The 21,308-nt window shown below is 47.0% G+C and overlaps 3 protein-coding genes across 6 annotated transcripts; 1 reads left to right on the plus strand and 2 right to left on the minus strand.

The window, feature by feature from the left end:
* Positions 1-4: 4 nt before the first annotated feature.
* dda1 (DET1 and DDB1 associated 1) lies at positions 5-3,354 on the minus strand. The gene is made up of 5 exons (XM_029146917.3): positions 3,016-3,354; positions 2,428-2,508; positions 2,270-2,321; positions 2,058-2,119; positions 5-1,945 (listed from the first exon to the last, which is right to left on the minus strand). The coding sequence occupies exons 1-5, from the start codon at positions 3,022-3,024 to the stop codon at positions 1,841-1,843; spliced, it is 309 nt and encodes a 102-aa protein (XP_029002750.1). The 5' UTR covers positions 3,025-3,354; the 3' UTR covers positions 5-1,840.
* A 638-nt stretch (positions 3,355-3,992) lies between these two features.
* abhd8b (abhydrolase domain containing 8b) lies at positions 3,993-9,013 on the plus strand. 2 transcript variants are annotated; one of them, XM_029145561.3, is made up of 5 exons: positions 4,013-4,586; positions 6,306-7,071; positions 7,151-7,321; positions 7,417-7,633; positions 7,718-9,013. In XM_029145561.3, exons 2-5 carry the CDS (start codon positions 6,308-6,310, stop codon positions 7,952-7,954), a joined length of 1,389 nt encoding a protein of 462 aa, XP_029001394.1. In that variant the 5' UTR covers positions 4,013-4,586; positions 6,306-6,307; the 3' UTR covers positions 7,955-9,013. The 2 variants fall into 2 exon arrangements, with proteins under 2 accessions (XP_040926390.1, XP_029001394.1); XM_041070456.2 differs by having other exon boundaries at positions 3,993-4,586; positions 7,417-9,013.
* Positions 8,578-21,208, minus strand: ptprc (protein tyrosine phosphatase receptor type C). Of its 3 annotated transcripts, XM_029145557.3 has the most exons (32): positions 20,912-21,208; positions 17,939-17,956; positions 17,571-17,723; positions 17,161-17,397; positions 16,768-16,902; positions 16,569-16,583; positions 16,108-16,377; positions 15,788-16,024; positions 15,597-15,707; positions 15,346-15,474; positions 15,076-15,228; positions 14,385-14,519; positions 13,967-14,187; positions 13,808-13,868; positions 13,566-13,674; positions 13,416-13,453; positions 13,134-13,243; positions 12,920-13,010; positions 12,713-12,789; positions 12,556-12,592; positions 12,376-12,473; positions 12,176-12,301; positions 11,935-12,092; positions 11,728-11,863; positions 11,498-11,647; positions 11,317-11,407; positions 11,034-11,179; positions 10,821-10,955; positions 10,633-10,755; positions 10,266-10,423; positions 9,820-9,955; positions 8,578-9,733 (listed from the first exon to the last, which is right to left on the minus strand). In XM_029145557.3, the coding sequence occupies exons 1-32, from the start codon at positions 20,973-20,975 to the stop codon at positions 9,452-9,454; spliced, it is 4,140 nt and encodes a 1,379-aa protein (XP_029001390.1). In that variant the 5' UTR covers positions 20,976-21,208; the 3' UTR covers positions 8,578-9,451. The 3 variants fall into 3 exon arrangements, with proteins under 3 accessions (XP_029001390.1, XP_029001392.1, XP_029001393.1); XM_029145559.3 differs by lacking the exons at positions 17,161-17,397; positions 17,571-17,723; XM_029145560.3 differs by lacking the exons at positions 16,768-16,902; positions 17,161-17,397; positions 17,571-17,723.
* Between the last annotated feature and the right edge of the window lie 100 nt (positions 21,209-21,308).

The following is a 21,308-nucleotide window of genomic DNA, read 5'->3' on the forward strand; positions in this document are numbered from 1 at the left end:
GAAAGACAGTTTATATCCAGTTTTATTTCAGCAAAGCTAAAAAGAACGTGACCTAACATGACACGGGGGAAGGCTTAGGGTGTCGTAGAACAGTCTGAGCAGAAGCATAACATGGTTTTACGCTTCCAATTGGATCATTTACGCTATGGGTAGAAAGATGACGACCACGCTGTCAATCCACACTGCAGCATCGACATACGAAGGGACAGGAAGGAGAGGAGGCCTCTACGTGACTCTGCTGGGCAGTGGTAACCTTTATTATTATTATTATTTATTTTATAAAAGCTTTATTCAGTGTTGTACATTACAGACACCAATACAAACTGAAACGCAGGAACGATGCAGGATGGCGGCTGCACTTCGACGTGCATGCTTGTGGCTGAAACAATAACACTGCTTTAAACCCCTGTGAGTCTGAGCCAGCTCTCAGACAGAAACCATCCAGACAGGGAGAAAAGCACACGTCTCTGGGTCCCGACCGAGATAACAAGTCATAAGGCCTCTAGGCTAACACCATACTTCATACTGTACCACGGTGGCACGGACGACAACACAAGCCGACTCCTCGAGTTTTATTACCACTCCAGGAATAGGCGACCCAGTCACGAATGCATTAATATGCAAGATGTTATCCACTGTGCACGAGGCTCTTCTATCATGTCCATGAGCATGTTTAAAGAAACAAAGGCTGACACAAAGAATTAAAATCTCTGGTACTGTAATTATTTACACAATGTATTCTTTCCTTCCTTTGCCCAACATTACTGAAGACACTGTTCTTTACAGTCTGTGCTGTTATAAAGTTGTGCCTCTGAAAATGTGAATACACAACTGTTGTTTCGTATTAATGTTTAACTTTGTCCAACAGTTTTTCGTCTACGTCATTTAATGAAAAAACAGCAAAAACTCAAAGCTAAACCCACCATGCCTTCTGATTTCCACTGACAAGAAGGCATTGCCAGATGTATTGTATAGATTTTGTTTAAGAACAACCAACATTAACCTACAAGCACAAGTCCCAGACTCAACTTAAGACAAACATACTGTACTCACCATAAACACACTACTACAGGGAGTTCAGGAAGAGTTGCTTCTACTTTGTGCTGTTCTTCACAGTGCATTCTTGGTTCAGTTGAATCAAACAGTGTGGCGAAATGTTACAATGCTCCCAGGTGGCTGCAGAGCGGGCAGTGAAACTGGGAGGGGTGGGCACTGTGGCTGGCAGGAAGCTCGTTGCCATACATACACGTACATGAATAGTTAGAAGAAAACTAAAACAGTAACAGAACGTCTCTGCACAAATCGGGACAGGCTCCAAGTGACAGAAGGCTACACGACTCGCGCACCAGCTAGGACACGGATTCAGGGGTACTGCCTGTTCATGTCTGCCAAGTCCGTCTCTGATGATAAATCTATTCCTTTTCAACTATTCACTCACTTCACACATACAATATAACAAATAATACACAGTCACAGCTCAGCATGCATACAAACATTTACATGAGCACACACAGGGACTAGCCAATGTAAAAAAAAAAAAAAAAAAAGTCAGTATGCAGTTACCTCACTAGCGGTGTCACTGTCAGCGTCCAATATTGACTTTAAGATTATTTCCAGTTGCATCCTTCTTGTGCAACAAACGTTGATGCCACAAATTTCTCACCTTCAAGTAATATTCCTCTAAGTCCTTGAGGCAATTTCATGCCAGGAAAGCATTCTGCCATAGCACAGAACATACTGAAATCTTTGTTTGGGTGGGATTATCCTTTTGTTTTGTAGTTAATATTAGCTATACTCTGCGTATGCAAACGTACACACATTTACAGACATGAACACACATTTATGAATCCTCGTTCATCTCTTGGCTATCTGTCCTGGCGATCTTCCTCGGTGGTGCTGGGCTGTCGCCCTCACCTTGCTCCTGTTCCCTTTTCTTTGCTGCATTCTGATCAACACAAAATATTAACAGAAATGAACGAAAACCAAAAAGTTTAATGTTCTTTCCTTCTATGGTTTGTGGTTACCTCAGAGCCAATAAGAAAAAAAAACATGCTCACCTTTTTATCCCACTGCTGATGAAGGTAACGCAGGAGAATGTTGGTTTTCTCTGTTACAATAACTGTAGTGAAAAAAGAGCCAAAACTTCAGATGAATCAGGATTGGATTGAAGATTAGCCTAGTCTCCACAAAAGATTTTTTTTACACTAATATTACTTTATTTTAGATATTGCTATTCTGCCAGACTGTACACATCGAAACTGGTACTCACTCTGTTCAGAGGGGTATTCCCGCGTTGGCAGGTACACAGAAGGCCTTCGATTCTGTAACATGAGGCAGAAACGAATGCCACTTTCGCCTTCTTTTTCAGAGTAATTTGAGGTTTAGATTAAAGCATGAGTGGTGTGATGGGGAAAATAAATTACTTACAGATGCTTTACAGACAGAATCTGCATGAAACCTGCTGAAGTTGGTCTTGTTGTAGACGGGAAGTCCTTTTAGGAAGTCGGCCTGTGGAGGGGAGTGAGGTGATCAGTAGGTCTGGTTTCTGAATTATAACGTCAGACTCCTCTTAACTTCTAAACGCCTGTAGTTTTCCATGAAACCCACTCAACTCATCAGTCCACACACATAGGCACTTTACTGTATGATGTCGTACAGCCTAGTGTGCAAATGACTGGACACAGGACAACACTGCGTCCTGGGCGTTCCCTCATCTTAGCAACCTTGCACGCTAACAGCTACAGGCCTGTTGCTCTTCCAGTGAATCCCCCCCGTTTGGAGGTGATGATGCCAGTGTACAGCATACAGCAGATTGATTTACATTAGCACATTATGGCTCACCCCCTCAGAGCAATAAACGCTGCCGGCTTGGCCTTGGTAAACGAATACCGACACCGGGGGAGCAGGTGTGGCTAGCAGCTAGCCCATAGCTTAGTTAGCATGCTCACTCTTAACATACGCCTCTAACTACTTTAGCCTATACAGCCGCTTAAATTAGAGTATGTGGAAATGTACCTTCTCCATGGTAATGATAGACACGTCCAAGGTCGAAACGCCGACTTTTAGTGTGTTGCTGCCTGTTGTGCTGCTGGTCGTTGTGTCAGGCAGTGATTAGCCGCGCTAGCTAATGGCTAGTTAACTGCTGGTCAATAGAGTTCCCCCGGCAGAGATGACAGGGGCCTTTACATGCACATTCCACTTTCCATTCTAACTCCCGGCGTAGCTGAAAAAATGACTATAAGCGATGTCATTACATGAGTCGGCAAAGATAGTTACACAGGGCTTCTGCTAGCATGATGGCTTGCTGGAAGCGATGCGTACCTGCCTGGCCACGCCTTCTGAGCGCCCATTGGCGTAGCTTTCCTCCCACGTGGTCACGTCTCGGGCCACGAAGCAAATTAGGAAGCAGAACATTAGCTCCGCCCTAATACGTCACAAAAAGCTCCTCTCCACATGAAGAGCGTCATTATAAAAACATCAGCAGCTACTGCTCCAGCAGAGAAACGTGATTTGAGCTTCAGCAAAGCGTCTTACGCCACATTATCCATTTTTTATCAAGTTTGTTGGTCAACTTGTAAAAGTAGCTTCAAATCACGCAGCAGGAGATTCATCAGACTTTATTGTTGTATTTAACTGGTCAGTTTTCTCTATATATTCTTCAAATGTGCTGATACATTGCAGTAAAATAATTCATTAACAGCACCCTCTATACCTTTAGGCAACATGTCCGGTTTATGCTCTTTGCAGCTATTCATGCTACAAAACAAAAGCAAGTTTATATCTTCAATATATTGTCCCGATCACATTGCACCATCAGAAACTTTTGTATGACCTTCATTGTTTACAGGTGCAGGAGGAGCTCAGTAAATGGCTCAGTGGGTTTACTGGGTCTCGAATGTGGTCTTTTCTCACCTCACTAGCACCTGCGTCCTTCATCCCTTAAGGCATAGTTACCTAGCAACAACAACCATGGCAACGGCACCAGCTCTTTATAAGGCTTTAGAATGTAATGGTGACGAATGGACAAACTTTTTTTTAAAGGAATTTAAGCTTTATTTGTTTAAAACATATATCAATTCATTTGTCAGTATATTTTAGTCACCGCCACTTTGGAAGCATCTTTTGAAGTAGATAAGAAGGTTTATAGAGACATCTCGTGAATCTGACTTTTTATTATTATTATTATAATAAATTGAGCTGGTACCGTTGCGTTGCGCAGGCTCGTGCGCACAGGTTGTTTTTCGGTGCGCTCGTTGTCTCGCGGCTCGCGGCAGCAGGGGGCAGCTCTTCAGACTGAAACCAGGTTACTGCATAGTGGATGATGAACTGGTGAATGAAAACACCCGGAGCGTCATCGATATCGCGACGTGGAGCCGAACTGGAGCCGGAGACATCATGTGGACCTACGTCTTACACACAGACACGGTGTCGGCGGTGCTGACCGCCACGCGGAGGCAACCTGCGGGACAACACATAAATTAGATTATTGGATTGACTGCAACAGATTACAGCGCTCTTACGTCCTCCATGCTTCATAGGAAAACCACATCAACCTGATCATATCACACGGCCGCTGTGGGACAAAGGTGGGCATTCTGCTTTATTCACGCTATTGTGTCTTTTGTGTTGTTTTGTTTATAATAGTAAAGTCTATAAACGTGAAGGAGCTTAACGTCGGGGCGCTGAATGAACTGCGTTGCTGTCGACCATCGCAGACCGTTCATTGTTGACTGTATCTGGAGAAACATTATTTAAAATATTACTTAGCAACAGTCTCAACTAAAAACAGTTATGCAGGTACTTTTCTGCATTACACGACACTGTGTGTCCCATTCAAGCCGTTTTTATTGTGGTTAATGAATAGATGGGGCCCTGAGGGTCACTCAGTACCTGGTGAAAGGCGTTTTATTGCACACAACAGCAAGGCTGCCGTTGGAGAGCTGCTGGAACACTTTGGAAAAACAAAGAAAATGGAGTGTAAACTTTTGGTATTTTGATAAAAGGACCGTTTTAATAGCCTATTTTATTTTGAACAGAACCTCTCAAATGTCTCCCATGTTATTAAGGTGTTCCAGTTCCATCATACACAGAAACACTGGTTGCATATTTATTACAAATCAAGTTTTTCCGTTTCAAATATGACAGTGATGGTTTCTATGACCTAAAGGTACAGCTGCTTCTTTATCGGTGTGACAGGTAAACACACAGCTACATCAGGGTTGAACCCACAGTAGCGTGGTTGGCGCTAAGCTCTTCGCCTGTGTCCGCTCCTTTCCGGGCGTTGTTCCCACTGTGACTGTGTCCAACCTGCATGAGGCGTTACATAAGAGCCTCGTGGAGCCACTAACCTGGCCCCAGGAACCACACACACACACACAGGGATGATCCCAGTGAAGCATATGCTGTGTACATGGTCAATATCAGGGAGGGGGACGCGCTGTACTGTAAATAAAACGACTCATCTCTCCATTTCCCAAGTAATTTCCCCACTGTGGGACTATTTAAGGGTTTTCTTACCTTTTATCTTGTTTAGTTTTTTGTTGGGATCATCAGTTTACACCCTGAAATCTGAAAGGAAAGTGAAGGGAAGAACTTTTCTTTCCCTCCTCAGTTTGAGGACGTCAACGACCTTTAGAGACCAAGAGAGGAATAGTTGACAGTTGAACAATTACACCTTACAATGCTAAATGTTTTTTAATGAAGCCACATCACACAGAGTAAAGTGTGGCTGATGTCACGCTTTCGCTGGGACAGACAGACAGACAGACAGACAGACAGACAGACAGACAGACAGACAGACAGACAGACAGACAGACAGACAGACAGTCTGACTGGCTTTAATCCCCTCGCTGCTAAACGGCAGCAGCAGAACAGCAGACAGGCTTCAGAACCCGTGGGTCCGTTCTCCCGTCGCCAGGTGCTGATCCAGCTGTGATCCTAACACCTGTAAAAGCCCCGGATCCGTGCCGCTACAGTCGAGTGACAGGCCGCGGCTGCTGCCGCGCGGTCACGTGCTGCAGAGCTTTACCTCACGGAGCTATTTACTGTCCCGCTCTATTAATACCTGCAAAGGCCGAACAGAGGGAAGCTGCTGCTCAGCTGCGTCTGACTGAGCGTCGCCAGGGTTTAGGTTGTAATCAGACGCCAGACAGTGAAAGCATGAGACGTTATTTACCTCTGACCTGTTCCTCTGGGCTTCACAGGTGCTTCAGTACATACTCATTTTAAAGCAAAATGTCTTTATTTATTGTTATACACAGGTCCGTGCTGATGTGTGTGTGTTTACATGGACGCTTCCTTTGCAGCCATGCTGACCAGTTTCATGGAAGGCCTCTTCTGCTGCCTCGCCTCAAAGCCCACCAACATCGTGGTTCCTGTAGAAACCTCCGAGGCCGCCGATGGCTACGAGCTGGTGGAGGTGAAGCCCGGCCGCGTCCTGCGCGTGCGACACATCGTCCCCGAGCGGTCGGCGGTGGAGGAGCCCACGGGGCAGGGGGGCACCGTCAGCTGCAAGCGCAAGATCAGGGTGTACCGCAGCGGGCAGCTGTTCATCGAGAACCTGGGCGAGCGGGCCGGCGCCGAGCTCAAGCACTGCCAGAACGGCGACCCGGAACCCCGCAGCAGCGTGGAGGTGGAGCTCAAGGACTGCGGCGACGCCCCGCCGGCCGCCGCCGGCCCCGAGGCCGGGCCGGACCCCGCCAACGGGGGGGAGGCGCCCGCTGCAGGACACGCAGAACAGGCCCAGCAGCCCAGGAGGCGCCGGCGGAGGCCCAAACGCACGGTGGTGATCGACTGCGAGCGCAGGATATCGGCCTGTAAAGGCACGCACGCCGACGTGGCTCTGTTCTTCATCCACGGCGTCGGGGGCTCGCTGGACATCTGGGGCAGCCAGCTGGACTTCTTCTCCCGCCTGGGCTACGAGGTCATCGCCCCGGACCTGGCGGGTCACGGCGCCAGCTCGGCGCCGCAGATCTCCGCCGCGTACACCTTCTACGCCCTGGCCGAGGACATGCGGCTGGTGTTCAAGAGATACGCCCGCAGGAGGAACATCCTCATCGGACACTCATACGGGTGAACGACATCATCGGCGACGTTAGCGCCCGGCCACGGGGCAAACTGCGTCGTCACCTTCTGCCTCCTTCGTCCCCAGGGTGTCGTTCTGTACCTTCCTGGCACACGAGTACCCGGAGCAGATCCACAAGATGGTGATGATCAACGGAGGTGGTCCCACGGCCCTGGAGCCCAGCATCTGCTCCATCTTCAACCTGCCCACCTGCGTGCTGCACTGCCTCTCCCCGCTGCTGGCCTGGAGCTTCCTGAAGTGAGCGGAGGCACTCGCTTCCCGTTGTCGATCTGAGCCTGCGCATCTGCCTGTTTACACGCCGTCATGAGTCTCCTCGCCCCCGTCTCGCGCAGGGCCGGCTTCGCTCGGCAGGGGGCCCGGGAGAAGCAGCTGCTGAGGGAGAACAACGCCTTCAACGTGTCGTCGTTCGTGCTGCGGGCCATGATGAGCGGCCAGTACTGGCCCGAGGGGGACGAGGTGTACCACGCCGAGCTCACGGTGCCCACGCTGCTCATACACGGCCTGCACGACAAGTTCGTCCCTGTGGAGGAGGACCAGCGCATGGCGGAGGTGAGGGACCGCTGCAGACGCAATCAGAGCCATGTTGTTGGAATCATTGTCTGTTGTGCTTTATTTCCTTTAATCTGCGGGCAGATCCTCCTCATGGCTTTCCTGAAGGTCCTGGAGGACGGCAGTCACATGATCATGATGGAGTGTCCCGACGCTGTGAACACACTCCTGCACGAGTTCTTCCTCTGGGAGCCCACCAGCCCTCCGGCGCCCAAGCAAGAGTCCAGGACGCGCCCAGAGACGGCCAAAGCCCTGACGGACGGCGCCAGGGCCGCGCCGGAGCCCGCCCAGGCCCGGCCCGAAACCGCCAGGCAAACCTGAGCACGGGGTTGGAGAAGGGACCGGAGCTCAAGCTTCCAGGGGATGCTACAAAGCTGGAGCCGCTGGAGCCGGAGCCGGGACGCAGCGCAGCGCAGGGTGGGACGGGCTCGAGTCCAGTTACTGGAGCTGAGAGCAACGAGCTGCTCGCCGTCGGCAGCAGCGATGATGTGGCCGTGAGGATGCGGGTGGAGCGAACGACGGACACAGTAACGCATCGTTAGGGGTGCGGGTGGAGTGGACGGCCGGTGGAAGGTCCCAGTTTGACCAGTCTGTCGAAGTCCAAGCCTCACCTGCAGTAGACGTGAGTTTTAAAGCAGCAAATGACAAATTTACTTTCTGGGCCTTTTTGATCTACATCGACTCATAGAAGTGAACGAGCACATTATGCGTCAGACGTTTACAAGGGCAGGCGGTCCTAAGCTGTGGACAAAGAAGTGACTGCAGCGTCGGAAAGCACATTTCAAGGATGCGTTTCTTCCGGATGCAGCTTTTAAGCACAATCACTGATTTCACCTCAAAACTGAGCTTAAGTGCACTGAAAGAGAAGCTTTCATCTATTGTAGCATTAACAGATTAACAGTTTTGATTCATATGCTACCAGTCAAACTGTCACTGTCCCACAGTATTGTTTGATGTTTTTATATATAGAAGAAGCTTCTTACATAGTACTTTTTTAGAGATAAGGAGAAAACGTAGAAGGAAGGATGCAGCTCAGAACAGGAACAGGAACCGATCGTTTGCTGATGAGCGTCTTGAACCGGAGGAAGCTCCACTTCACATGTCGTGTGTCTTACATTTGTTTGGTTTTGCCTTTTAAAACGATTACAGTAACAGTGTTCAGTGCATTTCTTACAGTTTGTTTGTTTCTTTTCACTGTGTTTGGAAAGGTTTGAACTGTATTTGGTTGCTTGTGTCACAGAGTGATGACAACCTGTTCCCTCAGTTAACCAGTCAGAGGTTGATTGATTGAACAGGTTCCAAGAGCTTTAAACACAAATGACACAAGTCACACAAAATGACAACATGGAAATAAAACCTTTAGAATGGTTAGAACTGTAAGTACAGTGTTTGTATGAAAGTTTCATTTTAACTAACATGATGATGAAATAACAAAACAAAATTCAGGTTGATAAACATAGATAATAGCATTAAAAAAAACATCTTGATGTTAATATAAACTAATAGTGAAACATAAAACACATCAACTGTGTATATTTGAATGTACCTGTTATTATACAGTTATTACTGATTTCCGAGTTTGACAACAGCAAATTATATTTCCATTTCTTAAACAAAGTACTAAAATATTTATAACTTATCTGTAAAACTATATTTTTGGAAAAAAACACATTAAACATTTTTTAATCAAATTTTAACTGTACTCCACTTAAAAACACTTTGTTTTGTACAATGTTTATACATTCGTAAAGAAATAAAAGGAAGCGTTTAGCTAAAAGCGCTTGTACTCAGAATAAATGCAGACCTCCTCTCAGACCTTTAAGGTGAAGGTGGGACAGTGGTGTCGTCCTCCAGGGGCGTAGTCTCTGTGGGCGCTTCTTTTTCACTGTCCTTCGGCTCCGCTGACACCAGCGGGGTGCTCTCTGCCGCCACCTGCTGCTCGTCGCCGGTAGTGCCGGTCGCCTGCGCCGGCTGCTCCGCTGCGTGGGTTTCATTGACAATCTGGACAGAGTCGGCCGTGGGAGCCTGTGCCGCTTTCACTTCCCCATTCTGCACAGGAAAGACCCCCTCGAGGGCCTCATACAAGAACTGGTACTGTTCCTGTTGGAGCAGAGCAGAAACACTGACTGTAGACACAGAGGCGCCGCTGAGCGGGCGGTGCAGCGCTCAAAGGCTCGTTTTCTCACCAGACTAGAGATCATGGCCTTTCTCTCCTTGCGCAAGGTTTTGGAAACCTGGAAAACGTCCACCAGCTTCTCGGTCTCGGCGCTGTCCAGCAGGTTCCACAGAGCACAGAAGACGCCCGAACGGGTGGAGCCGTCGCTGAGAACGAACAGGACTTTACTACTATCTTTTTCTTCCACTGAGTCGTTCAGGTTCAGTTTACCGTCATTTTGTTTCCTGCTACCACTTTATTTCTTTCATCTGCCAGTTTCATGAATAAATTAGATTCCATATTAAGGAATTTACATAAAGAAGGAATATTTAATTTAGCTTAAATGTTCTTTATTACCAAATTAACTGTGCGATTCGGTCTGACCTCAGGTGTTTTTCCATTTTACATTAAAGGAAAGTACGAGTTGCAAGTGCAAATCTTTCATTGTTGCTTTGAGCGATTTGAAGCTCCACTTACTCGCAGTGGACCACGATGGGCACGTTCCTCTGGGACTTGCCGCCACCGCCCTCCCTGATCCTCTGGGCCATGTCTGTGAGCTCCTGGGGCTTCTCGGGCACGACTCCGTCCCCCCACTTCAGGAACTGGAACTGCTTCACCGGTCGACTCTCTTTCCTCTGCGGACGCAAGCGGTGCGGGTTTAAAGCGGCTGGGCCGGGTCACGGCTCAGGGGTCACGGCTCAGGGGTCACGGCTCAGGGGTCACGGGTCACGGCTCAGGGGTCACGGCTCAGGGGTCACGGGTCACGGCTCAGGGGTCACGGGTCACGGCTCAGGGGTCACGGCTCAGGGGTCACGGGTCACGGGTCGGGGGCTCGTGGCCTTACCTTGACGTGGCGGATCAGCATGCTGCGTCTGACGAAGGCGGGGGAGGCGTCGGCGCTCATCACCTCAACTTCGATCTCTCCAAACGTCTTCTTGTCTTTGCTCCAGTAAACACAGTCGGACTCCTAGAAAACAGGCGGGTTAAACACTCGCTGCACACGCGCTGAACACAAGGCCTGGGATCCGGTACCTTATCGTCCTCCTTGCAGTCTGACAGCATGACGATGGTGGAGGTCTTCTTCTGGTAAACCATCATCCAGAAGTCTGCCATGGCGCCGGGCAGTGGGGTCTGTGCTGCGATGAGGGCGCGCGGGCCCCAGTAGCCCTGAAACACAAACAAAGGGATCAACCGCTGCTCAGGAACGCCAACGCGCTCGTGATGTCGCGATCAGACAGGACGCACGTCTAACTGGGTGGCGTTGATGTATTTAGTGGAGTCCTCGTCGTCCTCATCGGACGACTCCTCCTCATCCTCTTCATCATAGTCGTCCGGGACGCTGTTCTGACTGCGGGCTTCCTCCAGCTTCACCAGCACGCGGTTGTAGTCGTCTGTGAGAGGGAGGTGCGATAAGAACTTAACACAATGAGAGTGAAAAGGTGAAAACAGTGATAAACAAACAGAGACTCAAGGTAGACGTGTGGGGGCTCATATCACTCAGATGACACTGCGTGGAGCTGTGACTCACATGGAATGACATCTGAACAGCGGTTCAGCTTCTGGTTGTCCTCTGTGAGCCCCGTGTTACACGTCCTCCAGTTTTTGTACGATGGGATTCTCTGAATTGCAAAACAAAGATATAAGGAATATTAATAACTGCGACGGATCTCCCATCATGCATTGCCTTCCTGGGTGATCAAACCGCTTACATCAAATTCCTCCTCCATGAGGTTGGGCTCGTTGCTGGAGCTCCTCTGTTTGAGCGTGTTCAGCGAGCTGTGGAGCTCCGGCAGAATGATCTCAGTCTCTCCAAACTGGTGATGCTCCAGCAGAGCCTGGTGAATCAGGATGTACTGGGCCTGCGTGCGGAGGGCGGAGCCGGGTGAACGGACACGTAGAGGCCAAGCTACTAACACCTTAGGCCAAATCTCTGCTTTACCTCCACTTGGACCATGAGGCATCGCTGTTTGCGCAGTTTGACTATGTAGCCGTAGATGTCCACCCTGCCCTCGGCCTCCAGACCCTCCATCATGGCATCGATGCCGATGTAGGTGCCCGTCCGGCCCACTCCGGCGCTGCACATCAACCGCTGTGTTATTGGTCACAGCACAGTCACAGCGCATCTGTAGCCTCGGCCTGTACCAACCTGCAGTGGACGACGATGGGGCCGCTGAACAGGTTCTTGAAGGCATTGACGCGGCGCCTGAGCTTCAGCAGGAGGTGCGGCTCCCCGGGGACGCCGTGGTCGGGCCAGCTGGTGAACTGGATGTGGGTCACCTCCCTCTCAGAGTTCTTCTCCCTCTTCTGCAGTGGCACAGATGACGGGGACGTCACACATGCTCGTCACGGAATCAAGTGTCTATGGAGGTGAACTCTGAGAGACTCACGTTAGTCAGGCTGAGGTGGCGGATGATGTAGTCCGGACAGTGGTCCTCTGCGCTGAGCTTCACTATGAACTCCTCGTAAATCTCCGTCTCTCGCTCCGGACTCGGCCAGTACTGAGCACACTTGACCTGAGAGGGAACGCGTGAGGCGGTGAGCCACGGATACGGACGACGAGCTGAATGTGACGTCACGCCATCCTCACCCTGTTTCCCTCCTCGCAGCGGGTTACCATGACGATAATAGAGGACTGCTGCTCCCAAATCATCCTCCAGAAGTCACCGACGGTCTCCTCCTTTGGGCCTGTTCCCCACACCATGCACACACTGTTAGCCTGCAATAACGGGAGCTGACTGAGCATGTGTAGGAAGCAATAAAACGTTACCTTGGGCTGCGATGTACTTCTTGGGCTCTTTGTACCCCTGTAATAAAAGACAGTAAATGACAGTAGTAAACCAGGTCATAGGTGTGAATAAATGTGTGTGAATAGACAGTTTTAAATTGTTGTAAAATAAACAGTGTGAAGTGTTTCAGTCGTGTACATCAATGAAGCTGGCGTTGATGTAGTCACATCCTGCTTCTCCATTTCCTGTGTCCAGATGGACACGGTTATAATCATCTGATTGAAGACAGAAATAAAGAAGCAACATTACAGGAGCTTCAGAGGCTTCACAGCCGCAGCGCGTTGGTCCTCATCTGCTCAGTGGAGCGGTTTAAAAGCCTGGCGCTGCTGGACAGAGGCTACTCACATGGCAGGATGTCCACGTAGCGGTTCTTGGGGCCGTTGCAGGTCTTTTTGGCCTCTTTTACCGTGTGCCTTGAGAAAATTCTGGGAATGCTCTGAAAACAGAAACAACTAAAGTTATTCATAATCAACTCAGTATGATAGAATCCCCCCAACAGCAAGTCATCAATGTGGTCACGACTAGAAATGATGTTTGTACGTAGTGGAAGTACATTTACCTGAAACTCAGCCAGGAAAAGTCTGCCCTCATCAGCGATCTTCCGCTTGTAGGTCTCCAGCATGACCTCAGCAGCGATGGGCTCAATGGACAGCAGGTTGTCTTCATCATCTGCAGCGGCAGGGAGTCAGTGTCAAGAACAGGGGAAAATCCTGCAGATTCTAACCCGACACTCAGCCACATAATAAAAAAACCTCCCTGCTTTTATTTACAACAGGCCGTGGATAAAAAAAGACGCTACACAAATGTGACTGAAACTGGGGAACAAAGAAAACGCACTCACTTCCTGATAAAATTGGCAAAAGGTAATCATCTCTCTCACTGTGAAAAGAGGAAAAAACAAGGAATTCAGAATCATTAGAACTAACAACACTAATGATGTCTGAAATCAAATATCACTGAACAGGACTGAGGCCTGAAACTGAACGCTTACTTGGAGGTTTTGCTCCTCAGGATGTAGATCTTGTAGAGGACAAGGAGCAGAGCCACAGACGTGCAGATGATGAGGAAGACGAGAACACCAATCACAGCTTTGTCGTTGTCTGTTACAACGATGTATATGAGAAAAGAGTGTCAGAAACTAGAACTCAAATCAAACGATGAAAGGATAGAAATGAATGTGGACAGTCAACAAAATGTGAGACGATTTATGGGAAGAGTTTAAACAGCACATACACTTAGTGTCGATGTTGTTTATGACAGGATTGCTGTGAAAACGTACATTAAAAGCAACCACCTAGAAAACAGAAAACGCCTTCATTAGTTAGAAGAAATCTGATAATAAGAATAACAAAAAGAAGAAATATTCTGAGTAACCAATAGGAAGAGACAAACCTTCACTGTGTAACTTGTGGAGTAGCTCAGATCCTTAAATTCAAAATGACAAATTTTACTTGACTCCTGTAGTACTTTGCTGCCATCTTTGTAATAAAGCGTTGCATTATAAGGTTTGTTGGGTTTAGGTCCATTAAAGTCGTTATCTTTATAATCACATTTGACTTGAATGGTATTTTGACCATGAACACTTGTCTTCACAGAACCAATATCTTGTGGGACTGTGCAAAATGAAGACATACAGTTATGTTACAAACAGGTAAGTAATAGAACAAGACATGTTTGTAGGAATGTGTTTCAAATGAAGAGCAGAGTCATTAGCTGATGCTTTAATCAAGGAGGTCTAACAAATCTGTGTCATGTCTGACAATGATATGCAATAAGTATAGTAAAAATAAATAAATACTTTAACACTTACCGCCAACATCAGTTTTCACATCAAAGGTTTTTATTTTGGAAACCTTTTGCTTGTTGTAATTTGGTTGGATTTCACAGGTGTATTCAGTGAATGGTTGTAAACCCTCAAAAGAACATGTTTTTCCTGTTTTCCAATCTGTAATTAATTCGTGCATTAGATTAATTTTGCTACAAACAACAGAAAATAAATGTGTGACTATACAGCGACAGATTGTTGTTAATTAAATCACAAGAAATGAAGTGAACCAGTTAATATTGTTCCATTCACTGGTGGTAAATCATATCATATGACTGAATCTGACATTCAGGGACAGTTAGAGACAAACAACCACTCACAGTTACACTCACACCGGTCACTTTAGAATCAGAACAATCAGCAATTTGTTTACATGGGACATAAACAGTAACATAAACTACTGAAATATGTGCAGAACTAATAAGTTAGATTTAAAAAAAAAATATCCGTCCAAAATGAATCAGCAGATGTGTGAGGCAGGACATGATGCAGAACATGGGCAGAGCGTTAGCGTCACCAGTGAACTCACTTACTGTATGTTACTGGACTGTGGGAGGAAGCTACAGAACCCACAGTGAAACTAACTAAAGCTGAGCAGTAGCTCACTAGAGAAGCTACAACATCTTTAAACATAAAGAATAAAATAACTAGACAGCTGTTAAATCATTTTACTTACTGTCTTGATGGTTTCGTTCATTTTTAGGTTGACAGTTACAGTGATACATTAGATTTTGCAGGTAGATGTTATTTGGACAGTTCTGGCTTGTTGTGGTCCAGTTCAGATAAATGGAGGTATTGGTAGTGGTGTTCTTCGGGGTTATTATGAGATCTGTTGGAACATCAGACATGTGTAACGCCACACTATTAAACAGTGCAGATCTCTTCACTCTGTAGTATGAAAGGACACCAGCTTTCATCGACTGAGGTGAAGTGAATATGAACATACCACAGTCAATTCTGAATTTGATATCAGTTGTGTTTAGGGTCTTGTTGTCATCCTTCAGTTGACCAGTGCAGGTGTAGTCTGTGAATGGCTCCAAGTCTGTCAATTTCTTACGTTCAGTGAGATTTTGTTCTGAGGAGACAAAAAAGGGAAAAACATTTATTACACCACTGGGGTTTCCTAATTATGTCAGAGCATTGACTGTAGAGTGAAAAAAAATTAAACATGTTCAAAAATAGTCTGTTTTCGCTCACCTGAACAGGTGTACACAGACTTGAGATGACCACAGTTTGGTAAGTCCGGTTTTATTTCTGCAGGAAGTTTGGTGGGACGAATGAAAGTTATGCTTTTTGGATCCAGGTAATCTGTGGGAATGTAACACATAAAAAGGATTAACTGATGTCCGGAACACATTCAAATTAAAGACTAATGTGTTCATACATACCAATGGTGATTGTACTGGTGACCGTAAAACTGCTGTTACACTTTTTTGATATGAACTCTGATGTAAAATTTGTACAAACATCTGTTTTATCAAGTCTGACACAGGCTGTTCTATTGTCACTGCTGCATTGCTCAACTCGAACACTGTTTGGTGTTGATAGTAACGAGGTGATGTTCCAGTTACTATCGTAACAAATAAACCCAGGTTTGCAGTTTTCTGCATTAATTTCCATTTTACCTGAAATACACAAGTAATGAACAAATGTAAGAAACTTTGAGAAATTAATATGTATTAAAACAATATCCATTTTATTTACTCACGCAAGCTGTTTGTCCTGGTTTTGTGGTCTGCTGAAGTAAGATTACATTTTACTTCACTAACAGGACCAAGGGTCCTAAATGTCACAGTATGCTCATATTCAGTACAGGGCTTCAGGTGCTTGATTTCAAATGATGTGGTTTGATTGTCCAGTTCGTGCTTTACTGTGGTCGTTGTTCCTTCTTCAGAGAGATGTAAGCTGAAGGTCCCATTAACATTGTTGCTCATGTCAAACTTGAGGCCAGACAGGGACAGTGTAACCGTGTAAGAACCTGCACAGAAAATCAACAGACTCAGTCACAATAATATAAAGAAAATGGTAACATTTAAAATAAGAAACACTGATCCTGTAATAAAAATATTTTAACTGTAAAAATAGATTAAATAACTATACAGTATGTAACAGAGAAAGACATTGACTCGTGTCTGATTGTGAGACACATCGTTTCCATTTGATACTCACAATTAACAGCCGTAGCTACAGGAAGCAGTGGAAGAAGAGAAACAAAACATTAAAATATGATTAGACGGCGTCCAACACATTAAATCAGATTACAATCAGAAACTGTAGCTCCGTGCACCCTCAGCAGCGCTGACGCTACTGGAGGCTACCATGAATATCAGATAACCGCATATACTGTGGCAGGCGAGATCATCCCAACCTTTGGTGGCAGAGGTCACTGTGGTGTTGGGCTGCGTGCTTGGAGCTGTGCTTTGGGTTTGAGTGGTGCTTGGATGAGAGAGGCTTGTGTTGCTGGTTGGAGCGTTTGTAGGAGAGATGTTTGCAGGAGGAGGAGCTGTAAGACGGAAACCGCGTTAAACATCGCCTTCACGTGACAGGACGTCACCGGCAGCAGCCTTACCTGACACGAGGCTCACGCTTAGCATGAAGCTCAACGTTTCGCTAACCTAGCTCAAAACGCCTACCTACCAACACACTGACAGTCTAAAAGCAGGACGATCAGGACAAAGCTTCAACCAGAGCTAATGGAGGGTGACTCCTGCACAAACTACACATGCACAACATCCTACTCAACGGACGATGACATTCCAACCTGTGGTGGTGGTTTGGTTGTGAGTGGTGGTTGGTTGAGAGGTGGTGGAGGTATTGCTTGCAGGTGAGACCTCATTTGAGGTGGGTGCAGGAGGGGCGAGTGGTTTGGAGGTGTTGGAGGTTTTGTTTGCAGGTGAGACCCCAGGTGAGGTGCGTGTAGTAGGAGTGGCGGCTGGTTGAGAGGTGGTGGAGGTATTGCTTGCAGGTGAGACCTCAGGTGAGGTGAGTGTAGGAGTGGCTGCAAGATGAAGAGCAAGCTGAAGGTCATCATCACAGAAATGCTTCAAGCACCAGCGGTCGCACTGGAGCTCAGCTCAAGTCGACCAGCACCAAACATATAATATGACCTGATCACACCCAGTGAGCTGCTATCGTGGCTAAAACAAGCGTGAAGCGAGGCGGGAGCATTACCGGTACTGGTTACATTATCTGTCTGATCGGAGCTGGAGCTGAGAGGTGTTGAGAGGACTGGAGGATTGTGGGAGGCTGTTGTGTTGGTGATTGCTGGTGCATGGGTTAGTGACACCAGAGGAGTGGTGGTGAGTGCGGGTGAGTTGCTTTCGCCTGGATTCCAAGGGAAAGAACAGCGTGAGGACGTTTCTATGACAGACTTAGGCCTCAGAAGCAGCTCTACTGTAGCTGCTGCTCTGTCTCCAGGACTGGAGGCAAAGCTGTTAGGCAGTAGAGCCGTCAGTGATTATAGCATCATGCAAATGGAATTAAACACTTTAATCTTCGTGAGAGGAAAATGGTGATGAGATGTGTGAATTATTACTCACCTGTCAAAGTGTTGTTACCTGGAAATACAGAAAAAGAGAAACAAAATGCGTCATCAACTGTTTTCTCTTTAATAGATGTTGGTCCAACAGTTCATTGTGTGAAGTGTTATCAATTATTATCAATAATTACTAATTATCAGGGCAAAACGAGTGAAGCCACCATTTTCAGTCAGTCACATCCGCATGAGGCAGCGCTGTGCAGCCCGGTTGCCACGGCGACATGACAGAGGCACTTGCTATTTCTGAAGGCAAACCGCTGTTTCCTGCCCTGCACTAAAACCCAGAACCGCCCGGCGCTCGAAGCCGGTTTCAGTTTGGTTGGAGCCCTGGTTCGCACCGAAGCGCGGGTCACACGTGGACGTTTATAGTTACTCACCAAAGTTGCATCCAGTATAATAACGCCACCCTCGGCACTGCTGTGCATCCTATAAGTGAGCGCCATCACACTAGAACACAAGCACAATAGCTTGTGTTCTATTGTGTCGCCAGTAGCCCGACAAACAGTGCCAGGATGTGGTTTGGCGCTCTCTCGCTCTCTCGCCCGCTCGCTCGCTCGTCACCGTGCTGAGCAGAGGTGCACGTCTCTGCACTGACATTTCATCACTTCACACAACCTCTGCACAGCCTCTATTAGTGTGGCGGCGAGTGTCCTGAATTGTGTCAGAACAGCAACAGCTGCATCATAACTACTGATCATTAGCATCAGCCTCAATCAACCACTGCCTCAAAATAAGAGAAACACTTGAAGCCTTCAGTTTGTCCTCATGGTCGAACAGCGAGGGCCTAAGTCTTCTCTGCCTCTGTGTCTTCAGGGCCGAGTGTGAAATGGAGGTGTGAAGGCTGGTGTTACATCAGCTTCTGGCCCGTGTGAGACAGACAGAAGCTACAGTAAGAGAGGAGGGAGGCGACCACAGAAGCAGGTCCAAGCATCCGAGCCCTGACCCCATCACCCGCTCTGGCCTTTAGGAAAAGGCTGAGGCCGTGCTGGGATCTGTCTCTGCCGTGTGAGTTTCCGCTTTTTATCAGTTTTTTTCAGCCTCTTCCTCGTTCCATGCTTTGCATTCACCGCAGAGCGCCCCCCCCCCCCCCCCCTTTAATCGTGCAGCACATCTCTGACCTCACTTCTTCATTTCAGGCCCCGCGCTTCCCCTTTTCTTAAGTCTCAGGCCATTTGCTCGAGCTCCTCCTCACTCGCTCGGCCCCGGCTCCTCCGCTCCGCTCTGTCAGGAAGTGGGGACGGCTCCGAACGGAACGCGGAAGTGGCCGCCGCTCGGATCAGACGGCTCCACGGACTAATCCAGAAAAGCAGGAGAGGCTCCCGTCAGCGGGGCCCTCGGCCTTTAGGGCAGACGTGCACCAAGCTTTATTCTGATCCCACATGAGACTGAAACACTAGTGTGTTCTGGTCTGCTGTACATTAACATCATGGTCCTCGTGGGCGCATGTCAGCCATGTTTCTCTACTTCTACACATTCTGCCCCGGTCTTTTTAAAAAGATCATTTAGATTCAAGAGACTTAATTTACGATAAAAGTAACATACAAGAACAAACAGTATTCACTGTATTCCTAACTTTTAATAGTCATATCTGTTAACAATACTCTAACTACTATAAAAATTACAGTTAGTGTATTTAGTAGTTAAAAGTAAAAATACTGCAACAACTAAACTAACGTACTAATGTAAGTCATGGTTTACCATATTAGTATAATATATAATTCTTTTATATTATATTTTTACATAGGTATTGTAGAGGCCTTATACTGTATTGTTTGTCAGTTTGGATGGTTTATTATAAATATAATTATTATTTTGATTGTTTATATGTTAAATATTTATTATGTTTTCTTGAAATATAATTCTGCGATGTGAGAATATAAATGTTTTGGTTTGTTATGAGTTATCGACATATTCATATTGTGTACTATTAGTGCCTTTGTGTTTAATTGTTTTAGACAATTGAAAGTGCCAGATCTAAATAAAGTGTCTGTTGATGCGGTCGCGTGATGAGTCACCTGGCTGCTAATCTGAGAAAGTGCAGCTTACACACAAATGACAAACACTGACCACGACTGAAGCTGAGGACGACGGAGCTAAAGCAGCAAAGTCTGGCTTCACCTCAGCGACTACGCTGAAAATAGCAGAAAATGTTTGATTTGCAAGTCTGCGTGATGCTAGAGGCGTACGCACATGCACGCACGCACGCACGCACACACACACACACACACGCATCCTATGTAACACCCACACATAAAAGAGTTGCAGAGAAGAGCTTGCAGGGACACACCCCAAAAATGCCTCTCATCTCACCCACACATGCAGCGTTACACACACACACACACACACACACACACACACACACACACACACACACACACACACACACACACACACACACACAGACGTACAACAATTATTAAAGCAGAACTGAAACATTGTAAAAATTCCCAAATCTTTGGTGTAAAATGCAACATGTTTTAGAGCCTCCACTTATTAACAGCAGCCTTTGATTGAGCGTACGTGTTTAATCTTTTACCAGAGGCCCTCACAAACCTGTCACTTCCCACATCACAAGTACGCGCTCACAGCGCCTTGTGTTCTTGGGTTTGGAAAGTTTTTGAAAAGCGAAGTAGCACAAGCGCACACACGGCATTTCCGCTCTCAGTTTTTACTTTAAGTGATTATTTTCATCATTTGATGATGTTCATCAAAAAAAAAGTAAAGAAAAAAAGCTAATTGATAGGTTTTGCTGTTGACAGATTCAAGAGTCTATCACAGAAAGAGTTTCCCATAAACCCGATCACACACCACCTTTCAAATGACAGACCTCATCACCTTCAGCCGACTATCGCTTCATTTTTTTCTGATTTACAGATTGTTTAAAAAAAGACCTTTAACTCTAACATCTTTTTAGAAATTCACATGACACCAAAGGAAACGTAAGGAAGCTCAGTCTGCTAAGGTTGTTACTTACATTTGCTCAAACCGATGATTGCGGCCCAGAGCAGCAGGATCTTGAGAGCACAGAGCCGCGCCATGTCCAGGAGTCAGGGTGTGGAGGGCCACACGCCGCACTTGGGTCCCAGCGCCGACACCAGTGCCCAACCGGAGCCGGTCTCCCGTCCCGTAACCAAAATTCTACCAGTAAGAGCGTGCTCCCGCTTTGAGACGCATACGTTTTCTGTGTTATCGGTGGTGGCAGCTTCCTGGTTGCGCCCCGAACCCTCAGACGCCGCTGCCGGTTTCAGACTCAGGCAGGAGCGATGTCACACCAGCGGAGCCTGTCTTTACCTTAAGCTTTAGTGACAGGAAGTTTCATTTCAGCTACGCCACCAAGAACAGGAAGTCTTCTCTCAGCTGCACTTCACTTG

The sequence above is a fragment of the Betta splendens genome, chromosome 4, assembly GCF_900634795.4.
Source record: "Betta splendens chromosome 4, fBetSpl5.4, whole genome shotgun sequence".
Taxonomy (NCBI): domain Eukaryota; kingdom Metazoa; phylum Chordata; class Actinopteri; order Anabantiformes; family Osphronemidae; genus Betta; species Betta splendens.